General features: G+C 34.8%; 1 protein-coding gene across 1 annotated transcript; it reads right to left on the minus strand.

The window, feature by feature from the left end:
* Positions 1-10025: 10025 nt before the first annotated feature.
* LOC121426389 (spermatogenesis-associated protein 48-like) lies at positions 10026-17224 on the minus strand. Its single transcript, XM_041622675.1, has 9 exons — positions 17077-17224; positions 15675-16251; positions 14933-15027; positions 13533-13603; positions 12905-13046; positions 11965-12032; positions 10891-11034; positions 10479-10586; positions 10026-10183 (listed from the first exon to the last, which is right to left on the minus strand). Exons 2-9 carry the CDS (start codon positions 16243-16245, stop codon positions 10048-10050), a joined length of 1335 nt encoding a protein of 444 aa, XP_041478609.1. The 5' UTR covers positions 16246-16251; positions 17077-17224; the 3' UTR covers positions 10026-10047.
* Between the last annotated feature and the right edge of the window lie 4302 nt (positions 17225-21526).

Genomic DNA, 21526 nt, shown 5'->3' on the forward strand with positions numbered 1-21526 from the left:
AAAGGAATCTAAATTTGGGGGAGAGGGGGGGGGGGACTGTTCATTAGTCATCTGAATTAAAAACAATGTTTTTTTTTTTTTTTTAAGTTAAGGGACTTAGTAAGAAAAATAGAAAATTGATCCTCCAAACTTGGCATTCAAACATCACTTTCGTTTAAACTACAAGAAGGCGGGTTACACTTCGTAATTCCGAAGGTTTGTAATTCCGAAACATGTAAATTGCCTATACCTTGATGTTCGTTAATCCCAAAACGTAAGAGTTAGTTAATCCGAATATTTATGGTGTTATTCCAAGGTTCGATAATCCGAAAACGAAATAAGGTTTGATGTTTCGAAGGTTCGTCAATCCAAAAACAAAATAGGTTCGTTGTTCCGAAGGTTCGTTAATCCGAAAACGAAATAAGGTTCGTTGTTCGGAAGGTTCGTTAGTCTGAAAACAAAAAAAGGTTTGTTAATCATTAGTTTTCGGACTAACGAACCTTCAGAATTACGTACCTCATTTCGTTTTCGGAATAACGAAACTTCAGAATTACGAACCTCACTTCGTTTTCGGACTAATGAACCTCATTTCGTTTTCGCACTAACGAACCTTCGGAATAACGAAGCTTCGGAATTACGAATGTATGCGAAGAAGGCGTCATGATCTTCAGATAATTTTTTTTTTTTTTATTTTAATCTTTGAGATTTATGGCAACAGCATTACAGTGTAACTACATATCAAATAAAAGTTATCTATCAAGGGTCAATGACTGACAGAGATAAATTCATTGTAAAAAGTCCATGGCATAAAAGTCCAACTTATGTGATTCATTTTTATTTATTTTTAGGGGTTGGTTATGTAACACTGAACAACTCTAGTAGCATTATTATACTAGTATATCCCAAATGAGAAGGTATCTTTAAAAGAATTCTACATTTGGGCAAACAAGTAATACATTTGCTATTATTTACTCTGCATGTGAACATATACACTAAATCACTATATGTATATATTGATTTTTATCAGGTATGCAATACATTAGAATAGTCACAGGAAAGCCATGGGTAGTCAAATATAATCCATGATTAGTCAAGTAGATGGTAAAAAACGATTAGCCATTTAGATAGTCAAATATAATCCATGAATAGTCATGTAGATAGTCCTATATAGTCCATTAGCCATGTATCATGGTCATCAAATAATAAAGTCATCAAACTTCATTATTTTGTAAATTAAGATGCCGTCAGTAGTGTGTGATTAAATAACTAAAGCCAGTATACGCCTGTCGCTGTAAGAACATCTGTCTCGTGGTATAGATTTGTAGCAAAGCTATATGAAGTAGAAAAAAACATATATTCATGGAAAAATTAACAGGCAAGTGAAAATGGTTAAACATTGTGTGTGAAAAATTTAAGGATATATGATGTAAGAGTACTTTCATACTTGTGTTTAGGATTTAGTTTTCATTGACTCTTTTATGTGCGACTGATATTATGTTTGTCTTATTTGTTACAGTACTGCTCTATGCATCATACACGACTTTGTAAAGAGAATTTCTTTGTATGTGGAGTAATTTGATATTTATGTTTATGGTTAGTTTTCATCAACTCTTTCAAGTACAACTGTAATGCATCATATGCAATGTACTCATAAATGAGTTTATTTTACAGTGGAAATATTATTCATAGAGGCTTATATTTAGTTCTAGTTGAAGTGGAAGAAATGGATTCATGGACGTATGTTCACAACTGGTTTGTATGTCATCTTTGCTGATTGCTAAAAAGTGATCTGGGCCCCATCTTACAGAGAGTTGTGATTGATCCGATCAACCTCGGGTAAATGGAAATCCATGAATGTCACATTTTTTTCTTCAGGAAATTTGTCCTTTGTAAACAAAGATAAGCACACTGAATTTTTATGAAACTAGGAATCGATGGATACATGTCATATTCAGAAAATATAACAAACAAATAATTCAGACGTTGACATTGCTGGCTTTCCATAGTTGAGGTTGGTTTGATCAATCGTAACTTTGTAAGATGGGGTCCAGGATTTATGTTTTCTCTCCCCTATCCAGGGTAATGTTTGTCTATTTAAAAAATTGGAAACTTTCAAAACTAAGTTTCAAAAATGGGAAAAGATTCCAGAAGATTTTTGGTGCTCCCAATTGCTTTCAACTGGATCTTACAATACTCATCGGGGTCTAATTCTGTAAGTTTGGATACAGTTGAAATACAGCAGTTATAATCAGTCGAATATTTTACATGTATATTGATCTAATTGGGCCCTGTGCCAAGAAGACTAGTGATTGATTCAATCAAACTCAATTGATCTCAATTGTGTACATGAAAGATACAAGTTGAGATTAATCTCATTCTGATTTTGTGTTGGATCGGTCACGGCACTCTATTAAAATGGGAATCTCATGTAACTGGTTAAAAGAACAATATTAATACTTACAATTTTACCCCTTCTTTATGCAAACTACGAATTCCCTATATGGATAGAAAACATGGGATATTTATTTGTGTAGCACAACTTTGTGAGCTTAACCTGTATTTACAGTTCCTCTGATTTGAAACCTTTTGCAGCTTACCTTGTCATTTATAGAAAAGGCAGGTGACAGTCAGATATTTGTATGAAACATTACCTTGTGTTTGTATATATTTTGTACTCGAAATGTTTCAAAAATAACACTAAGTATTTTACTTATTAAAAAAGAGATTTGGCAAGTTTCATTTTATGTAATTATGCTACTAATTGTGTAATTTTAAATGGCTTAAAATAATCATTAATTAATCAATTAAAAAAAGTATCACTTTAAATGGCTAAAAGATGCCACTTAAGTTGTTGATGTTGTAAACAGATTAAACATCTTTTGGCGATCTAGTAAGGGAAGAATATGAATACAAAAATTGTTTTTTTTATAATTGCAACAAGTAAACATATAGTCACAAATGTCTTCCAGATAAATGCCTCCAAAATTGATGGTTGAAATATATTTGTGTTGTCCCCTACCTGTTAGTATGTTAAAACAATTTTGTGGAAAAATTTTGCTTGCAAAATGAAATATAGCAGCAAGTCTTCCAAGCTGAAAATGCTTAACTGAAATTGGATCATCACAAAGAAAAATGAACCATGGTTGTAAAAGTAAAGATTATCAATTATGAATAGTATGAAAAGGTTTACACTCTAATGTCAAAAGACTTGATTTTCTTTGTGTGAAAAGAGTCAATCAACTTGAAATGTTTTTGTACTTCAGTCAAATAGTCTACTTTTTATATATCCAATTTTTTAAACCAACTATGTACAAACTAATGAGGTCTCTATTTTGCTACGATGAATTTTTTTAGTGAAAGAATATCTTTTTCAAAAAATGATAGAATTTTATTTTGACATTTTACAGAAAGATAAGGAATGTAAGTGCACACCCAGTTGCCATGTTAAAGTTCACTTTTTGTTCAAACTTTTGGCAAGTTTCTATTTTGGGGTTCATTTGTATTTTGTTTCTGAATGATCTGTCGTTTGTGTTCACACATTTCCAATTCTGAGACCATTTAAACTCCGCTGGGGTTTGGGTAATGCGTTCAAAACATTTTTTTCAAACAAGATAAGGTTAAAAAGTTCAGAGTTTTAAAAAATATTCAAGGTTAAATTTTGGATATGCATTTCATATTGATTAAAGGGAAAGTTTATAAATTCAGAGTTGGGTTGACAATATTATTGGTTAACCTTTGGAAGTTCACCTCATTAAAAGTTGTATTCTTGGACTGGATTTAAAGTCAAACTTATGAAGAAAAATTGAAATAACACTTTGATACTATGTGGAAATTACTTTCTGCTATTGGATTTTGGTGTAATCTCATTTTGATAAAGGTATTTGATGCACCATTGTTTCTTCATTTGATTGTAATGATTATGATGATATGTTGTTGTGTTTGCTAAACCCTATTCAAGGTTTGCTACCGTTTTAAATGTGACTGTTGACGTCATCCTTCAAGTATTTCTGTCCTTTTTTGACTTGGTTAAAACTTAAATGCTCAGATGTTATGAAAAAGTTCTGGTTCTTTGAAAATGTTTTATTCTAGTTCATTTAGCTAATAAATCTACATTGTTATCAAGTTGATGCCTTCCTTGTGCCAGAGATGTTCAAATTTGAATGATTATAATATCCACATATATTGTGCAGAGATATTTTAAAAGTATTAAAATAATAATGTAACAATCACAATTGGGATGATATAAAATGTATGTCACAGGATTTAATTATTAGTTAATACCATAATTTGTCAAGTTATTTTAGGTGCACATTAATTGTACAACAATCATAATGTATGATTTCTTCAAGACACCTATTCTGTGTATCTGAAATTGTTTTCGTTGCAATTCATATGGCACCATATTTTAGGAAAACTTTGTAAATGTATGGTTGCCAACAAATTTTCAACCAGCAAATTATGAGATTTTTGCAAGTTGATAATGAATAACAGTACTAAAATGACATGCATTATTGAGCAGGGAGTTTTTGTACTTGGGCGTTTGTATATTCAGCAGGGGGCAATTTGTCATATCAGGCATGGAATATTTTGTACTAGGGTGTTTGTAATTTCGGCATGGGCCATTTGGAATATCTGAATTATAATAACAAATGCAATGAAACATAACTTAATTATCTTTGCTCTTTCAAAATTAATATCTAAATAATACAGAAAAATGCAATAAAAGTAACTTCATTATTTGTGATCTTTCAAAATTGTATTCTCATGCATTTTGTATTTGCCACAATTCTTTAAAAGAGTGGTAGTTTTCTATACACCATTTGTATTTCATGCCTTGTGTACTTTTAGACATGGTTTTGTCAAAAAAAAAATTGCCAAAGTGTTCTTTCATGACGATGTTCAGAGTTATAATGTTTACCTTGTTAAATAGTTACCAAGTTTCACAGAGTATTCGTGTGTTTTGTGCTGCTTACACGTAAAATCAAGGGTATGATCAGTGCTTTAAAGAAAAATAAAAAGATTTCTATGAAATTATTAAAGATAAGGAGACAGATTGTTGTGAACTATAGTAATGATTTATAAAGAAATTTATGCTGTGGACAACCAATAAAACAAGATGAATAGAAAAAAAATCATGTTCATTCATTGCTTTTGTTTATGTGAGTAAGCTTCAAGTAATTTTTTTATAAGGAGTGTTGTGGCACAGTGGAGTAGTCTTCGGACTTTGAAACAGAGGGTCGTGGGTTCGAATCCCTGACACGGCGTAATTTCCTTCAGCAAGAAACTGATCCACAATGTGCTGTACTCAACCAAGGTGAGGTAAATGGGTACCGGTAGGAAGTAATTCCTTAAAAAGCTGTGTGCGCTATGAACGCCTAGCTAACTGGGTAATGTAGGAGCGCCTTGAGCACCTAACAAGGTGGATAAGTGTGCAATATAATACCCTATATTATTATTATTATTATATCGACTCGTGGGGTTTGTTGCAGGAGGAATTATAATCAATCTCTACCTGATTTTCAGCCAATCAACAGAGTGCATTCTAGACTTGCAATTGACCATGTTATGTCTAAATGCAGCTTGTCTTGCAACCGGCCCAAGATTTCCATTTAAAAAATTATAATTCTGCATTCATAGGTGATGTACAATTTTGTTTGTGGGGTTTTACTTTAAGAGTATCCCGAATTTCACTATTTTTCAACAAGAAATCACCTGAAAATTGTGTTTTATGTGAATTCTGAGATATTTTCAATATCAATTATAACTGGAGATGTTGCCCTTGCCCGAAACATTTCAACCTAATATTAAGATATGCAACTATTTAGCTTATGTTTAAAGGAACATCTTTTTCTTTTCTTGATTGTAGAACGTGTACCTAGGGGAAATACAGTTGCTTTTATATTTTTTATAGCAAGATCGATACTTTGTGTTAAAAAGACTGGGAGTACTTTCAAATCCAATTTTTTTTCGCAAGCCGCTTGAGGAGGGGCTGTTTCATGTATTATGAAACTGGTCATAAAATTATGAATGCATTTATGAACATGTGACCAAGTTGTCAAAATATAAAGGGTAAACAAAATTGCAAACTATAAAAATAAAGGTAATACATATAGAAGAAAATATGATTTCATGGTGTGTGTGCATGGGATATCTCTCTTTGAAACTTGTAAAATCATGTGTTTACACCATATCAATTTGAAAAAAGCTTTAAGCAGGGTGCTACATAACTTTTTTTTGGTACTTGTCCAGTCGGGCAAGTAAGTTTTTAAATAGCTGGGATACACTTGCCTAAAAATCTATTTCAATTGCCCGAAAAATTCATTGAAAAAAGTTTTACCTCTTCAAAAGAAAGTTTTGCGGTTTTATAAACATTGACCTTGAACTGATCTACTTTCTTATTGCATATCTTTTTCCAAAGTGATTTTATCTGGCCTCAGCCTGCCAAGACCAAAATAAGGGTAAGTTTTTAAATAGCTGGAATACACTTGCCTAAAAATCTATTTCAATTGCCCCAAAAATTCATTGAAAACAAAAGTTTTACCTCTTCAAAAGAAAGTTTTGCGGTTTTATCAACATTGACCTTGAACTGATCTTTCTTATTGCATATCTTTTTCCAAAGTGATTTTATCTTGCCTCGGCCTGCCAAGACCAAAATAAGGGTCGATATATCATATCGACCCTAATTTTGGTCATTCTACTGTGAAATTTTGCATGCCCAATTCTGGCAAGTAGTTTTGGTCTTTACTTCAAAATACTTGCCCGACTCTAACGTCTACTTGCCTCGGGAAAGTGCTTATGTAGCACCCTGCTTTTAGTTTATGGTATTAAACGTAGGGTTCATTTAATCAAAAGAGAGAACATCAAGGAAGTTCAGAGATGAAAAGGAATGAATAAAATAGAGGGTAACAATTTTCTATGGAATCACTAGGACCCCCCCCCCCCCTCCCAACCCTTCTGTTGCTATCCATTGTGGCCCGTATTCTGATAGCAGGTTTAACTTAAACTTGGGTTTAAAGTTGTGGTTTAAGTATAGGAAGCCAAAATTATCAAATTTTTATTATATGTTTCTTATGTTTACTGTGCTCTTTCCTGATTCATCACTGGTGAAGACAATCATCTATTTATACTTCCTAGACAATTACGAATGATTTGAGAGCCAAATGAGCTGAAGTATGATATCTATACTGTTAGTGATTATGTAACGATTGGCTGTCCATACTTACACCACAACTTTAAACCGGAGTTTAAGTTAAACCTGCGATCAGAATACGGGCCTGTACATGAATGTTTAATACAGTTATTAAAGTGAATACCATGAACCAGGCCCCATTTACAGCTCAAGTGCACACAGAAGTAAATAAAACAACACTTATTGTTTAGTTTATTTTGACATGGACGGATATCTATTGCTTTTCTAGAATGTGTCCAATGATACCATTGTCATAAAAAATAAAATAGACATTAGTTTTGCATATTGTTCCACTGCAATCTTGCACTGCATATCATTCCAAATAATGATCTATAAGTATAGAAAGTAACCAACGACTTTGAATAACAGCTTTTCAAATATAGAGTAATATAGTGATTACAATATAGATTTAGATTTAGAGGGATGCATTTTTTATCAATGATAATAATACCCATACAAAAGTAAAAAAAAAAAAGGGGGGGTCCAATATTCAAAAACTTACATAAAAGAGAAGGTTCTCATATTTTACATTAAGCTATACACTGAAAGACAAAAGTTATATATCTGTTCTCAGATAAAAAAAAAATACTTGAATAAAAAATATGTTAAAAGAAAGTAAATATTATTATTCAACCTACAGCATTTACAACCGCACCAGAATTTAATCTGAATAAGATATAGTGCTTTGTATTCCACATAATACAAATTCTCATTAAATTTAAAAAAAGACTATCATGCTCATTGTTCCTAAATGATATTCAGAAAATAATCACATAGAAAAACATGATCAGCAATTGCAAAATGCGTGTGTGGATAATTAAACGACTCAGTTTTTGAGGCAAGAGAAATCTGGGAAGAATGATGTATAAGTTGCAATCTCAGTATAAAAATGACACATTTCATGAATTGACCCTCATGAATATTCATTATCTCTCAATTGTGCCTATAGCCATTGAAGCACATCATAATGCTGAATATTCGAAATACTGAATAAGTGTCAAGTCCAGAAAGGATTCATAGGTCTTCATATTCACACAATGTCACAAAGGTATTTCCATATTTTTCAAAATACATACATTTGAAGATCCTAAAATCAATATTATGAAAATATTGAGACCAATATAACTTTATAAATCCTATTTGATCCTCATGGGTTTCAACTTAAATATTTTGATTTAATAAAGTGCAATAACAAATTTACAGTAGATGTAGTAAATCTTTAATATATATCATAACAAGTATAAAACTTTATACATAGACAGATATATCCTCAAAGGCAGCAATCAATTATATATACACATACTATCGTCCAGTAAATGTTGAGGATTAAGATATCATAATTTTAGCTTATCATCACAAAATACAATCATAAAAACATAATTATTCAACCAATCTTGTCTTATTCACAGCATATAGGCTACTGCATAATTTCATATGATTGCACATACAGTTTAAAGACAAACATTTACACATGTAATAATGTAGCAAAGGCATTCAAAATAGTCGTATAAGGCATACTTAATTGCATAGATCTAGTGCACGTACATGAAATACAGGTGCGGGGCAAAATACTCAGTATTGCTATATAATGATAATACAATTACGGAAGAAGGCACCTAAAACATTGAATGCATGTTGCATATTTAGTATATTACATCTGGAAGAATACTACGATTATAGAAAACTGTTAATTCATAACTTATTTTGATCAATTAATTTATAGATCTCTAACCATATAGATACACTGTTACAAGGGTATACACAGCTGTTGCAAAGGTTACTCTAACACTCAAGTGAAGAAAAGGTGACGCAATGGCAGCATACATATAAGCTCTTCATGCTTTATAACAACTTAACAGCCATTATTTCCCTTAAATACTTATTGTAAATATTTTCACTAAAAATACTAATGCAGAGGAAATAGGTAAAAATGTTTTTTCACTCTTCTGATTAGTCCCTTGAGTTTAAGACTGAATTAGAAGTTATCAGCAAAACCACAAAAAAAAATGAAACAAGAGGACAAAAAAAAGCATTGCATCTCAGATTTTCTCTTTTTTTGTATATATATATATAGCATGTGATGATGATGAGATGGATTTATAATCTAGAGCCAAAAGTTTAGTGCATATTCACTTCAGAATTAGCTGAAATTCACCGAAAACAGGTTGTTACTGCATAAGAAAATTTGACTGGGATAGTTATTTTAAGGTTATTCCCCCTCCAAAAAAGCCACTATTTGTGGCCCTTACTTAGTAATAATAATACTGGCAAATAATAATGATATGCTACATGTATAAAAGCACTTAGTACAATCTTTCCCCACCCTAAATACCATAACACAGGCAGGGGCAGATCCAGGATGGGGGGGGGGGGCACACTTCTGTTTTATCAGCATTTTTACATTAAAAATTTTAATTGTCCCACCCCCCCCCCCTGAATCTGCCAGTGTACACTGGTATTAGATATGGCTACCCAGATCAGGTGCGTAACTCATTTAAGGAATTTCTTCCTGCCAGTACACCTGAATGGATGGTGGCAAATACAAATAAATGCCTTGCCAATGGATGCATGTACTGCAGTGTACTTTGGACCGTTGCACTTCAGGGGGGGGGGGGCATTTTATGAAAGGACTGGTCGGACGTTTTATCCGACAAGTCCCATTTTATCTGACAGTTACCATAGGAACAGTGCCTCTCAGCCAATCAAAATCATGGAAAGATGTCAAACCTGACAACTTGTCGAATGAAAATATTGATGAAACACTCCCCGAGTCTGGATGCTTATCCACTAAGCCACAACACTCCATACTCATAGTAAGCTCAAGATCTGATTGGGAAAAGCTGAAAACTAGGTTTACAGTTACCATGGTAACATGGCTTTTACCTATACTGTTCTAATGTCCTCTCATCCTTGTCCACTTTGTTGAACGGGTTGCAGGGTGGTACCAAAGTGACCATCTTGGACATTCGTGACGTCCTCTTGTGCGCTGACTGGTTCGGGTCATACCGGTCAATCCTGTCGAACAGGAATTAATGAATTGATAATGAATAAATGAATCAATACAATGAATGAATACATAAAAGAATGATTATATAATTGAAGCATTCAAGGAATTTCTTCGTACCAGGTACCCCATTCACCTCACCTGGGTTGAGTGCAGCACATAAAATGTGGGTAAATTTCTTGCTGAAGGAAAGCATGCCATGACTGCGAATCGAACCCACGTCCCTCAGATTGAAAGACGAGAGTCTTAACCACTAGACCACGATGCCCCTACATATGGAATCTACCATAAATAAATCAAACCTACCTGTGAACTCTAGCTGTAGTTTGTGGTGGCGGGATGGGCACATTAGCATTTGCTGGTTTCTCAGACTTCCAGTGTGTACAGCCTGTATAACCAGGGATGTTTGGCCGACTGTGGAGAAAAATCAAGAAGCAAACAGGTCAGTTTTAAAACTCTTGTGATAATCTCCTTATTTTTTTAATGTAAGGGCATATCAGCTAGTTAAGCAGTTGACATTTGCACTAGTAATCCAAATCATGGATGATATAAATTAAACTTTAACAATAATTGTCATAGAATCAGAGTTGATCAAAGTTTGATGAACATTCTCTTGAAAGAATGGCATTTCAAATATGTAAATCATGCTTGTAATATTCTTGCTTGATTAAAAATTTCACAAACACACGCTCTGTGGAAACAACCCTCTAAAACTTACTTTGCTGTGTCTGTGTACCAGGGAAGGCTGGTTCTCTGGACAGCAGAAGGGAAGAAATACTGCTGAGGATGATCTCGCTCGCCAAAACCTCCGACAAAACCAGTGTAGTTGGGAATCTGGTAGTTCTTCCGATGGGGGCTACAGCTGTTGATAAAAAGACAGGAAATTAGGAATAACAATTTAGGGTAAAATTGTTTGTTAAAAAAATCAATTCTGCAAAGTAGCTTTCTCTTGTTGATAATAAAATTTACATCTTTGCTAGGCTATTCATCTCTTGGATTTCTCTTCCCCCATGGGCCTAGCAATGATGTATTCCAAAAACAATTCAGATACATTACTCATTGTTGCACATATGGCAAGTCACTGGGAGCATTGCAAATTGTCAATGTTTGCTTTAATACAAACTAGTATGCATGAAATTTAAAATACCCGGCATTGAATGAGCCTATTGTTATAAAGGATGAATGACAATTTTATAGTACATTTTGTAAATGTTAGGGTAGATGCCACATGAATGACCATAAGATCTACATATTAAACCATCCTTCAAACATGAAAATGAAAAATCCATATTTTATTTTTCAGAATGAAATCTGAAATAGAATTACTCCAATTTTTTTTTGCCCAATTGATCGTGGGCCGGCATTCACTACACAGCGCCAGATCAATGTAGCTCTATCCCTTGGATTGTTGAACGCCAATTAAGGCAGCAACAACTCCCATATCTTAACGTCTTTTGGTCTGAAGCAGCCGGGTTTGAACTCCTGACCTCCCAGTTGTAAGACAGACACTCTAATCATGTATATTTTACCTAAATCACAAGGCTTTAATTGGTAAAACAAATCACCACTTGGGAATTTCTGCATATATTCATTATCAAACATCAGAAGAGGATTTCAAAACCATATGATATAATAAAGGAGAGTCTGCTAAAAGTTAAAATCCACTGGGACCCCAGAGATCTATTTGAAATATGCAAACTTTGACTCAGAACAAGTAAAGAACATCTGGATCGGAAAATATAATCTGAAAAGGGTTTTACCTATTCCACTTTATACTTAATTGTGTACTTACAATTCAATCGGTCCTTTGATATGAAAACCATCTCTGATCTGAAACATGTCAAATGATCTTCCAAGATTCTAGATGGAGAAGAAAAAAATATAGGTATTAGAATTGCTTCTGCTCCTATTTCTACATGGTATCAGCATTCAGTCATATCTGTCTATTGTCAATAACATCATTCCAATCATCAAATTCATGTTTCTTACCCATTGATCTGTTCTGTTCACATTTTATGTCAAAACTTAAAGAAATAAGATAATCAGACACCAATACTTCAACTCGGTTCCAAAAAGTGCTTACCCTCGACAATTAACCCTATCTAGGCCGGGGTATTTGGGGAGTTCCTATGGCCGGGGGGGGGCCTCTCAGGCCCCCCCCTAAGATCTCGGCCGTCGACCGCGCGATCGCGCCGAAAATTGGCACGCAGGTTGTCTGAGACATAATCTACAAGATTGTATAGTAATTTATTTCATGCGAATCGATATTAAGTGATTATGCTCAAAAGTTGCGCAAGACTTGAAAGTAAAAATTCAGCGAGCGGCGCGATCAAAAAATTTCGCACGGCGAAAATATCGCGCGATTTGTTGAGGGGGGCCTCCGAGGCCCCCCCCCCGGCCTAGATAAGGTTAAGTAGATTACAAAGGTACCGCGGCAATCAAGTCAAAATAATTTAAAATGGGGGATAAGAAGGTGGAAAAACTGTTTTCTTGGTTGGGACACAATATCAAAATCGCAAATCAATAATATGAATTCTATGCTTCCGATGTAGTGATCAGTCTTCACTTTTTGTGTTACCCATGATACTTTGCAGTCCAACTTCTTTTCCTATGCCGCCAAAGTGCCCACTGGCTACAGTTTCCTCAGTTTAATAGGCTGGGCTGACAAAACACATTCAAGGAATTGATAATAATGTGTTTATGAAACAGGGCTCCATAAACTGAGAACATACCTGCCATGGCTGTGCGGCAGACTCATAACGTTTGTTCACACTGAAGCGATGTGAAACCGGGTCTGGTTGTCTCTCCAGGGTGGTGGCTGGGGGTAGGACCTTGGGCGCCAATTTGGCATCCCAGTTCACCGCTTCATATGCCCTATATCAAGAAAAAGAGAACAGTTAAGAGTAATACCCCTAAAATAGCAATATGAATGTAAAAATACTGAGGATATTGTTACATATCAATATATTTGATGTACAGAATTGGAAATCAATATTTTCTACATAGTGGGCTTTCTATCTTACTTTTGTTCATACCACAAATAGTCTGTAGAGCCTCCATAGTTTTATTCTATGAAATAAGTATGTAAACACGTATGTAATCCTGGTAGGTGTTTCATAAAGCTGTTCTCAAGATACTAATGACTTTACGCACGACCGGTGATCCTTTCTTGTGCTAAATGATATCCCTGTATAATTGATATATGACCTAAGAACATGTTCCAGTCGTGCATAAAGCTGTGCGTAACTTTACAAACAGCTATGAAACACCCCCAGGTCTCATATAATCATATTCACATAGTTTTACAAACCACTTAATGACTACCCCCACCCCCTTTCGGGTCAAATCTACTACACTCACCTTTGGGTAGAGGGTAAGTAGACATATCTCAGTGCTGCCTCATCTTTCCAATCTTCAGCTTTGTCAATGACCTTCAAAGATAAATTTAGAATCAAATTTATTGAATAGGGCTTGTAATCATTATGTACACACTATATAGGCCTACAGGTAACTGACATGAATTGCTATATTTGTATTAAAGCTTGTGTATAGTTTTGGTAAATCCACCAAAATGCACAGGTCTATCACTATTCCAATTCATTGCTAGCTAATATGAATGGATATGCCCTATAACAGTTATGATGTGGAGGATATGAAATGAAAATGTGTTTTACAGGATAAATTTTGCAATTTTACATGGAAATTTAACTTGATCGGGTCACCCAATCAAATTAAAATATCGGTGTGTTTTTGTCTTTCAATTAAATCCTATTCCAAATCATGGAATGGGCTGAAACTTTCAAGATATGTTCTTTGTCTGTTACTTTTGGATATCTAATCACTAAATTTATAAGATAAGTGCTTGAATGCCCATTTTTTTAATTTGAACAAGTATCGCCGAGAGAGGGCGCTATATATCCAAGATTTGAATATTTGAAATTTTCTCAGAGAAGTGCAGTTGGAAAAATATCTAACGGTCTCTACGCTTCAGTAAGACTGTCATATTAGATGATATTCGATTATCAATCACATTATTGACCCTTTACCAAAGCTATATACAGGCTTTAAAGAATGGCCTAAACAATTTAAAGGAGCACACTGAAAACTACCTAACAAGGAAATCCAAATTAAATCATTCCAATCACAAATATTCAGTATATCAAGATTTTTGGTCATACAAAAGTTTGTAAAGCAGAGGATAAGAATTATGATAAACAACGAAAGAAAAAAATTTTCTATCATCACATCTTTTATCCCTTAGACCAGAACACATAACTAAGGCCTAAGAACACATAACTAAGGCCTAATTCATAAGGCAATGAAGATTATGGCAAATGTCATTGAAATCTAAATATTGAATGACTGCTAACTCTTGTAATCCGTGATGGAAATAGGAATTACAATGGGGGGAGGCAGAAAAAAAATACCATGACTTGGAGGGAGCATTTTTTTTTTTACTATTTAACAAATTAATAGCAAAATGAAAATGAAAATGAAAATTTACATAACTATAAAACATTTTTGCTTGTGTATCCCGCTCGCAATGAATGTTTAATGAAATACATAAGATTATTCTTCATAAGGATTCCTGAGTTTGTTTTAAAACAAGTCGCCATTAAAATCACTATCATTATAAGCAATAATTTGACCAAACAACGCACAAGAGAGCGCTGCATTTCTCCATTCTATCTAAACCTCTGATCGAATGCTATACATGTATTTAAGCAAATTATTATGTTCAAGTTGAATGGTACACTTACATTTGCTTGATTTTTAATGTTCTTGGAATGAATCTGTTGCCATATAAGGTCCTGCTCTTTCTCTGTCTTTCTGGGATCTTTATCACTTGTCCAGCCTGGAATAAGAGAGAGAGAAGTTTAGTATATTATTTTATAGTCGCCCTTGCTATGACTCTGGAAGGTCTAACTAGAATAATCTTCAGAAAATAAATATTTAGTTAATAAAGTAAGTGAATATAGTATCCTAAACAATACAGTTTGAAAACCTCTACTGGAATGCTTCCCAGGGAGTGGAGAAAGTTATTAGGCCTATATGTATATTATTTGCATGACACTCCAAGGGGTCACAAAACCGGGGGGAAGGGGGGGCTTTAGCCCCCCCCCCACTTTTTTTCCAAAACCGTGTACAAAAACGTAAAAAATGACCAAATAATTGTGATTTTTAGCATGGTCAGCCCTCCCCACTTTTGGTTCAGCCCCCCACTTTGAAAACCGTTCCGCGGCCCCTGACTGCAAAAACTCAGAATCCAAGGTAATCAAAGAATAAAACTATAAATCATTTTTATATGTCCTTCCAAGGGATCACATGCTATAAAGATATCTTTATTGTTTCCTAAACAAAAATTCTTAGTCAGGACAAGATGATTCAAATTAACTTACTGTAGTTAACTACAGGTGTAATGTACTAATTAACTAAGTCTGTCTGAACATACTCTCTTTGAAAACGTTATATATTTTTAAAAAATGCACCAGAAGTACTGACCTCCTAGCTTTGCTCGTATCATGGCATCGCTTATTTTCCTGCTATTCCAAGTACCGGGATCATTTAAAACTCTTGTCTTCTGCAACTGAGGATCATTGTATTGCAAGGAAGCAGGGGCAGAAGCTCTCAAAGGATTCATGGCTCCACTGCTCTCCCGCGAGTCAGACTCCTTTACCTTGTCTCTGTGAGCAAGAGTGGTCGTCGGTCGCGGTGAGAACGGGGTGACTGTGTTTGGTGGATTGTCCGACTGCTGCATGTTCGGTATATTCTTGACCCCCGTATTTCTGTCCACATCTGCTGCAACCGATACAAACCCACTAGTTGGGTCAATAATTGGGTAATTGTCTCGATTAGGAGCAAGGGTGTCATCATTATATTTCACAAAACCTGGGTGGCCGTGATCTTGAAAGCTAGCTACATCAAAACGTCCTCTTGAGATCGGCAGTTTCATCAAGCGCTGTCGCCGATTTCTCACAATGCCTTGGACGTCGTTAGCCCCGGCATTCGTGTCTACTTGAAGATGAAGTCTCAAATCACCGAGTGGCCTCGGCCTCACCATAGTTTCGGCCATCTTGATCTGTAATTGAAAAATACCAGAATCAGGTAAGAATTACAGTTCTAGCTCATTGATTGTGGAATAACGGCATACTACATGTATCATAGCAAAATTGTTCATTTTCTTGTAAAATTGGAAAATTCTTCACAATGACCTGAAATGGAATCGATCATTAAAAATGGCAGAGACAGAGGTTTTAAAGAAATAATCCATAGGAATGTTGCTGTTACTAATTTTACATTGAATTTTGAAACTTATGTTGGAATATCTGCAGCTTATCTGGAGGTATATGTGAGACTGAGAGCTAAATTTTTCTTGGCTTTGGATCAGACAAAATTAACATTTTCATATATCTTTAGTATGGCCCACAGAAAAAAGGGAATAATTTTTTTTAATTACTTTGCAGATCAATTCGCAAGTAGATATTTACAATCATATTGAAAGAATCCAATTCACGAATACTTCACAAACCATTATTTTGATTATTTTTGTGATATCGCAAAGTATAATTTAGACTTCACGAAGTCTTGATGAAGTCAGATATCACAAATATAATAAAAGAATAACGGTTTATGATACAACAATAATTAAACATGATGTTTTATAATTGAATTTTCATGAACTGCTATCAGCAATTTATAGTTAGGCCCTTCAGTCATACATCGGTAATTCGGCCCAGCCCTGGTGTGTATATCTAAAACATTAGAAAAAAATACATAACACGAATACTCGCATATGGGACCGGGGTAGAGTCTACTACACACTGATATATTTTGCTCGAACCTAATTGTATTTCTATATTTTTCGAAATTTACTGAATTAAACAGATGGCATTCATATACGTACCTAATGCCTGTCCTCCGCTTTAGATGATATGTCCTTTCCCACTTTTTTGAGGTGCTCGTTTTATAAGTTTCTTGTACTTTCCTCTTCTCCTCGAGTGCTTTCGTGTTCGTCTGTGTCATATATGTCTGTATATGCCGTGCTGTGGTCTGCCGAAACAACAATAGTATACTACAGTTGCCAAGAAACGGAGTTCAATCATGTTTATCGATTCCAGCGAGATCGCAAATCTAGCTGATTGGAAGAGTCCATTATATTGAAGGGGTTAAAATGTTCAAACATAATATCTAGCTAAGGGTTTTCTCGTGAAATTAATGCATTTGAATAATTCAATATTTTACTGAATATAAGATTGATGTTTGAAAATAAATGTTTAAATGTGAATGAGGCAAAACTATTTTAGCTCACTTTGGATACTATTATCCGGTTTCCCCTCTGAAACGAATGTAGGAATCCAAACACCTGTTACGTCTTCTTCGATAAGTTAAGCAGAAGTTTCCACCAATCGGGTGCATTTTCAGTTTTCGTCTGCTTCTCACATTTTGATCTGAGTTATCATTCAGATCAGTGCATTTGAGTCACCTGACATTCTTAAGCATATATTTTTTGTTTATACAGAAACTGTATTTAAATGAAATGGTCCTGAGCAATATACAAACTTTTATTTATTTCAGGTTGCAAGATCGTGTCGTTGTTGTTTTTTTTTTTGGGGGGGGGAGGGTGTAAATGTCATCATGAGAGAGAGAGCATGTTGCAAGCGAAAAATTTCGAATTTGAAAAGAAAAAGCTTTCATTTCAAAGCTCTTGGCGACATAAATGGGACACCGCACAACACTTACATTAGGGTCGACATGTAGGCCTATCTATATTTTTCTCTGTGGTCGAAAAAATGGGGGTCTTGGCTTGGAGGTGGGTGGATGGGGGGGGGGGCTACCATCACGGTTACACTTCGTAATTCTGAAGGTTCTTTATTCCGAAGGTTCGTAATTCCGAAACACGTAAATTGCCTATACCTCGATGTTCGTTAATCCGAAAACGAAAAAAGGGTTTGTTAATCCTAACATTTATGGCGTAATTCCGAAGGTTCGTTAATCCGAAAAGGAAATGAGAGTCGTAATTCCGAAGGTTCGTTAATCCGAGAACGAAATGAGGTTCGTAATTCCGAAGGTTCATTAGTCCGAAAACGAAATGAACAACGAACCTCATTTCATTTTCGGATAAACGAACCTTCGGAACAACGAACCTCATTCCGTTTTCGGATTGTCGAACCTTCGGAATAACGAACCTTATTTCGCTTTCGGATTAACAAACCTTTGGAATAAAGAAGCTTCGGAATTATGAATGTATACGACCATCACCGCTTGGCTATTTCATTAATCCCTACAGTGTAATCACTGCTAATCAAATCAAAGCTTGTTGAGCAAGGAGTCATACTACTAAGGCACACATTCATTCTATTTCATTTTATTTCATTTCTGCATTCATGATGAAAATACAACATAATTATACAAAGGCTATAACAAAATACAATAATACAAAATTCCTAATGTAAGCAAAGAAAAATAAATATTAACAAGATGCATTATTCATTTGAAAGAAAAGTCATAATTTAAAAGAATGCAAAAGACTGTCATCGTGAGCGATTAATAAGTGGCATCGTCAAAATAGTCTTTTCTTCACCGTACATGCAGGTGCAGGACTGTTGCGGTAGAAGGCAGTTGAATTATTATTTTTTTTTTAAGAAGGGGATGCATAAATTGATTCTATGATTTTGTTTCAATAGTACCATTCAATGAGTATATTGTTAAACACGACTTGATACTGTCTGGAATATTGTCTAAATATCAGGATCATAATGTCGCATTAATTGATTTATGTGTTATGAATAACTTTAGGATGGTAGAGGTTTCCTGCATGTGCCGGTTGGGTATAGGAATGAACAGACCTGTTGAACCTAATTAAACAGGGGCCGCGGAACCGGGGGGCTGGGAGGCTTCAGCCCCCCCCCCCACCTTTTTTCCAAAACCGTGTACAAAAACGTAAAAGTGACCATATGATTGTGATTTTTAGCATGTTCAGCCCCCCCCCCCCTTTGAAAACCGTTCCGCGGCCCCTGTTAAAGGACTGAGAGAGTTGATTATTTGAAAATATAAATATTTGAACATAACGATAGCTCTAGAATCGTATTGATAACAGGGCCCCGTTTTACAAAGAGTTACGATTGATCCGATCAATCACAACTATGGACGGCTAGCAACGTCAATATATATTGCGTATTTGTTAAAATTATTTTCTAACTATGATGTATGTATATTCATCCCGCTCAATTCGCTGTGTTTCTCTTTGTTTACAAAAGACATAGTGTAAATTTCCTGTAAAAAAGTATGACACTGATAGATTTCCATAAAGTTACGATTGATTGGATCAAGTGTAACTCTTTGTAAGACGGGCCCCAGAAATTGTTAACGTTTTGGGTGTAAAACAATTGGTCAGTGTGAGCCAAATAAGGTGACCCAGCATGTGTACATACGAATTGCTCATTTTTTGTGAAGTTTGACTTTAAAGATAGAATTGAGTTTAGAACAACCACAATTTTCCCCAACGACAGACATTGCAAAATGTATATAAGGAAGGGCCAATAGTAAGAATAAAGTTTTATAAGCAAGGATGAATTTTAACTTGGAAATTATCCCAATACTTAAAGGTCAAGTCCACCTCAGAAAAATGTTGATTAGAATCAGTAGAGAAAAATCAGACAAGCACAATGCTGAAAATTTCATCAAAATCGGATGTAAAATAAGAAAGTTATGACATTTCAAAGTTTCGCTTATTTTCAACAAAATAATTATATGAACGAGCCAGTTACATCCAAATGAGAGAGTTGATGATGTCACTCACTCACTGTTTCTTTTGTTTTTTATTGTTTGAATTATACAATATTTCAATTTTTACGATTAGGACCTCCTTGCCTGAAGCACAAAATGTTAAAATAATGGTATTCCACGTGTTCAGGGAGGAATGAAACTTCATTTCACATGACAATGACGAGAAAATAAAAATATTTCATATTTCATATAATAAAATACAAAAGAAATAGTGAGTGAGTGATGTCATAAACTCTCTCATTTGGATGTAACTGGCTCGTTCATACAACTATTTTGTTGAAAATAAGCGAAACTTTGAAATGTCATAACTTTCTTATTTTACATCCGATTTTGATGAAATTTCCAGTGTTATGCTTGTTGAATTTTCCTCTTTTTATTCAAATCAAGTTTTTGTTGGGGTGGACTTGTCCTTTAAAAAAAACGGACAGTGTAACATGTTGAATGTGTCGATATCAAGTCAAAGATTTCTCAACAATTACACCTAAGAATTTAGAATGAATTTTAAGTTCTAGGGAAAGGGGTGGACTGGAATGGAAAACAAAGTATACAGAAATGATATCATAATTCAGCAGAAATAGCAGTCGAAAATTCATGAGGTTTCATACATTAAGATAATACTATTCTAATATAAAGGATCGCCATTTTTATAATCTAATACTTAGGCCTATTAACATTGTTAAAAAAAAACGTAGCACCCAAAATACTCTCGATCGCAATGAACACTTATGGTGGGACCACGGGGGGGGTATACGGAGGCACTTGCCCTCCCCTAGTCAGTAGTCAGGATCATTGCCCCCCCCCAAAAAAAAAAAAAAAAAAAAAGATAAATGAAAAAAAAAGATGTATCGAAAATTTATTAAAAGCATCCCTATACACACGTGCTCCAAATTGGCACTTTCACTCTTACAATTTTGAAAATGTTCACATCCAGTCACTCGCGCTTCTCTCGCTCGCAGTGGTTGTTGATTGAGATTAATAAATGATAAGTGTTCAATAAGATAACATTGGGCTGAAAATCCAGCGGTTCAAGTCAATATGCACATATTATTCCTCTCGTGATATCATTATTTTGTTTTAGCGAGATACGTACTCATTGGTCTTTATTTAGATTCTCATCCTGTTTATTTAACTGCTAACGCCCAATTTATAATCTTAGATTTTTCACCTCGCGCTTCACGCTCACATTATTAGTGAAATCTCTTCTTCATGTATATAACCTTAACCTTCCAAGTCAGTGGGGTCTGTTAAAAATTTTCTCTCGCCCTTGGTATTATACCACCACACTGAGGGGATAGGGGGAAATCGAGGGAGTGTGGTTATCTATCTGTACGGTAAGATCATGGACCATGGCAGCTGCACCCCAGATGTTCAGGCAAAAATGTCACACTCCTTTTGTAGTAAAAACATTTTTTTATGGGGGGGGGGGGGGGCTTTCCAAATTTTCGGGACCAATTTGATCTCCCTTTTGAAGGGAAAACTTTTTCTCTTTTCTTTTTTTTTTGCTTTTCAAATTTACATCAGCACCCCCACTAAAAAATTCGTTCCCCGGCCGCCAGGGCCCTACTAGA

The sequence above is a fragment of the Lytechinus variegatus genome, chromosome 13, assembly GCF_018143015.1.
Source record: "Lytechinus variegatus isolate NC3 chromosome 13, Lvar_3.0, whole genome shotgun sequence".
Classification (NCBI taxonomy): domain Eukaryota; kingdom Metazoa; phylum Echinodermata; class Echinoidea; order Temnopleuroida; family Toxopneustidae; genus Lytechinus; species Lytechinus variegatus.

Excerpts from the sequence above, each read along its gene's own strand:
- LOC121426389 (XM_041622675.1), bottom strand. The coding sequence starts at position 16,245 with ATGGCCGAAACTATGGTGAGGCCGAGGCCACTCGGTGATTTGAGACTT. Across the intron at positions 12,033-12,904 it reads CTGCCGCACAGCCATGGCAG|AATCTTGGAAGATCATTTGA; the intron begins GTATGTTCTCAG and ends TTCTCCATCTAG. Across the intron at positions 10,184-10,478 it reads ACTACAGCTAGAGTTCACAG|GATTGACCGGTATGACCCGA; the intron begins GTAGGTTTGATT and ends CCTGTTCGACAG.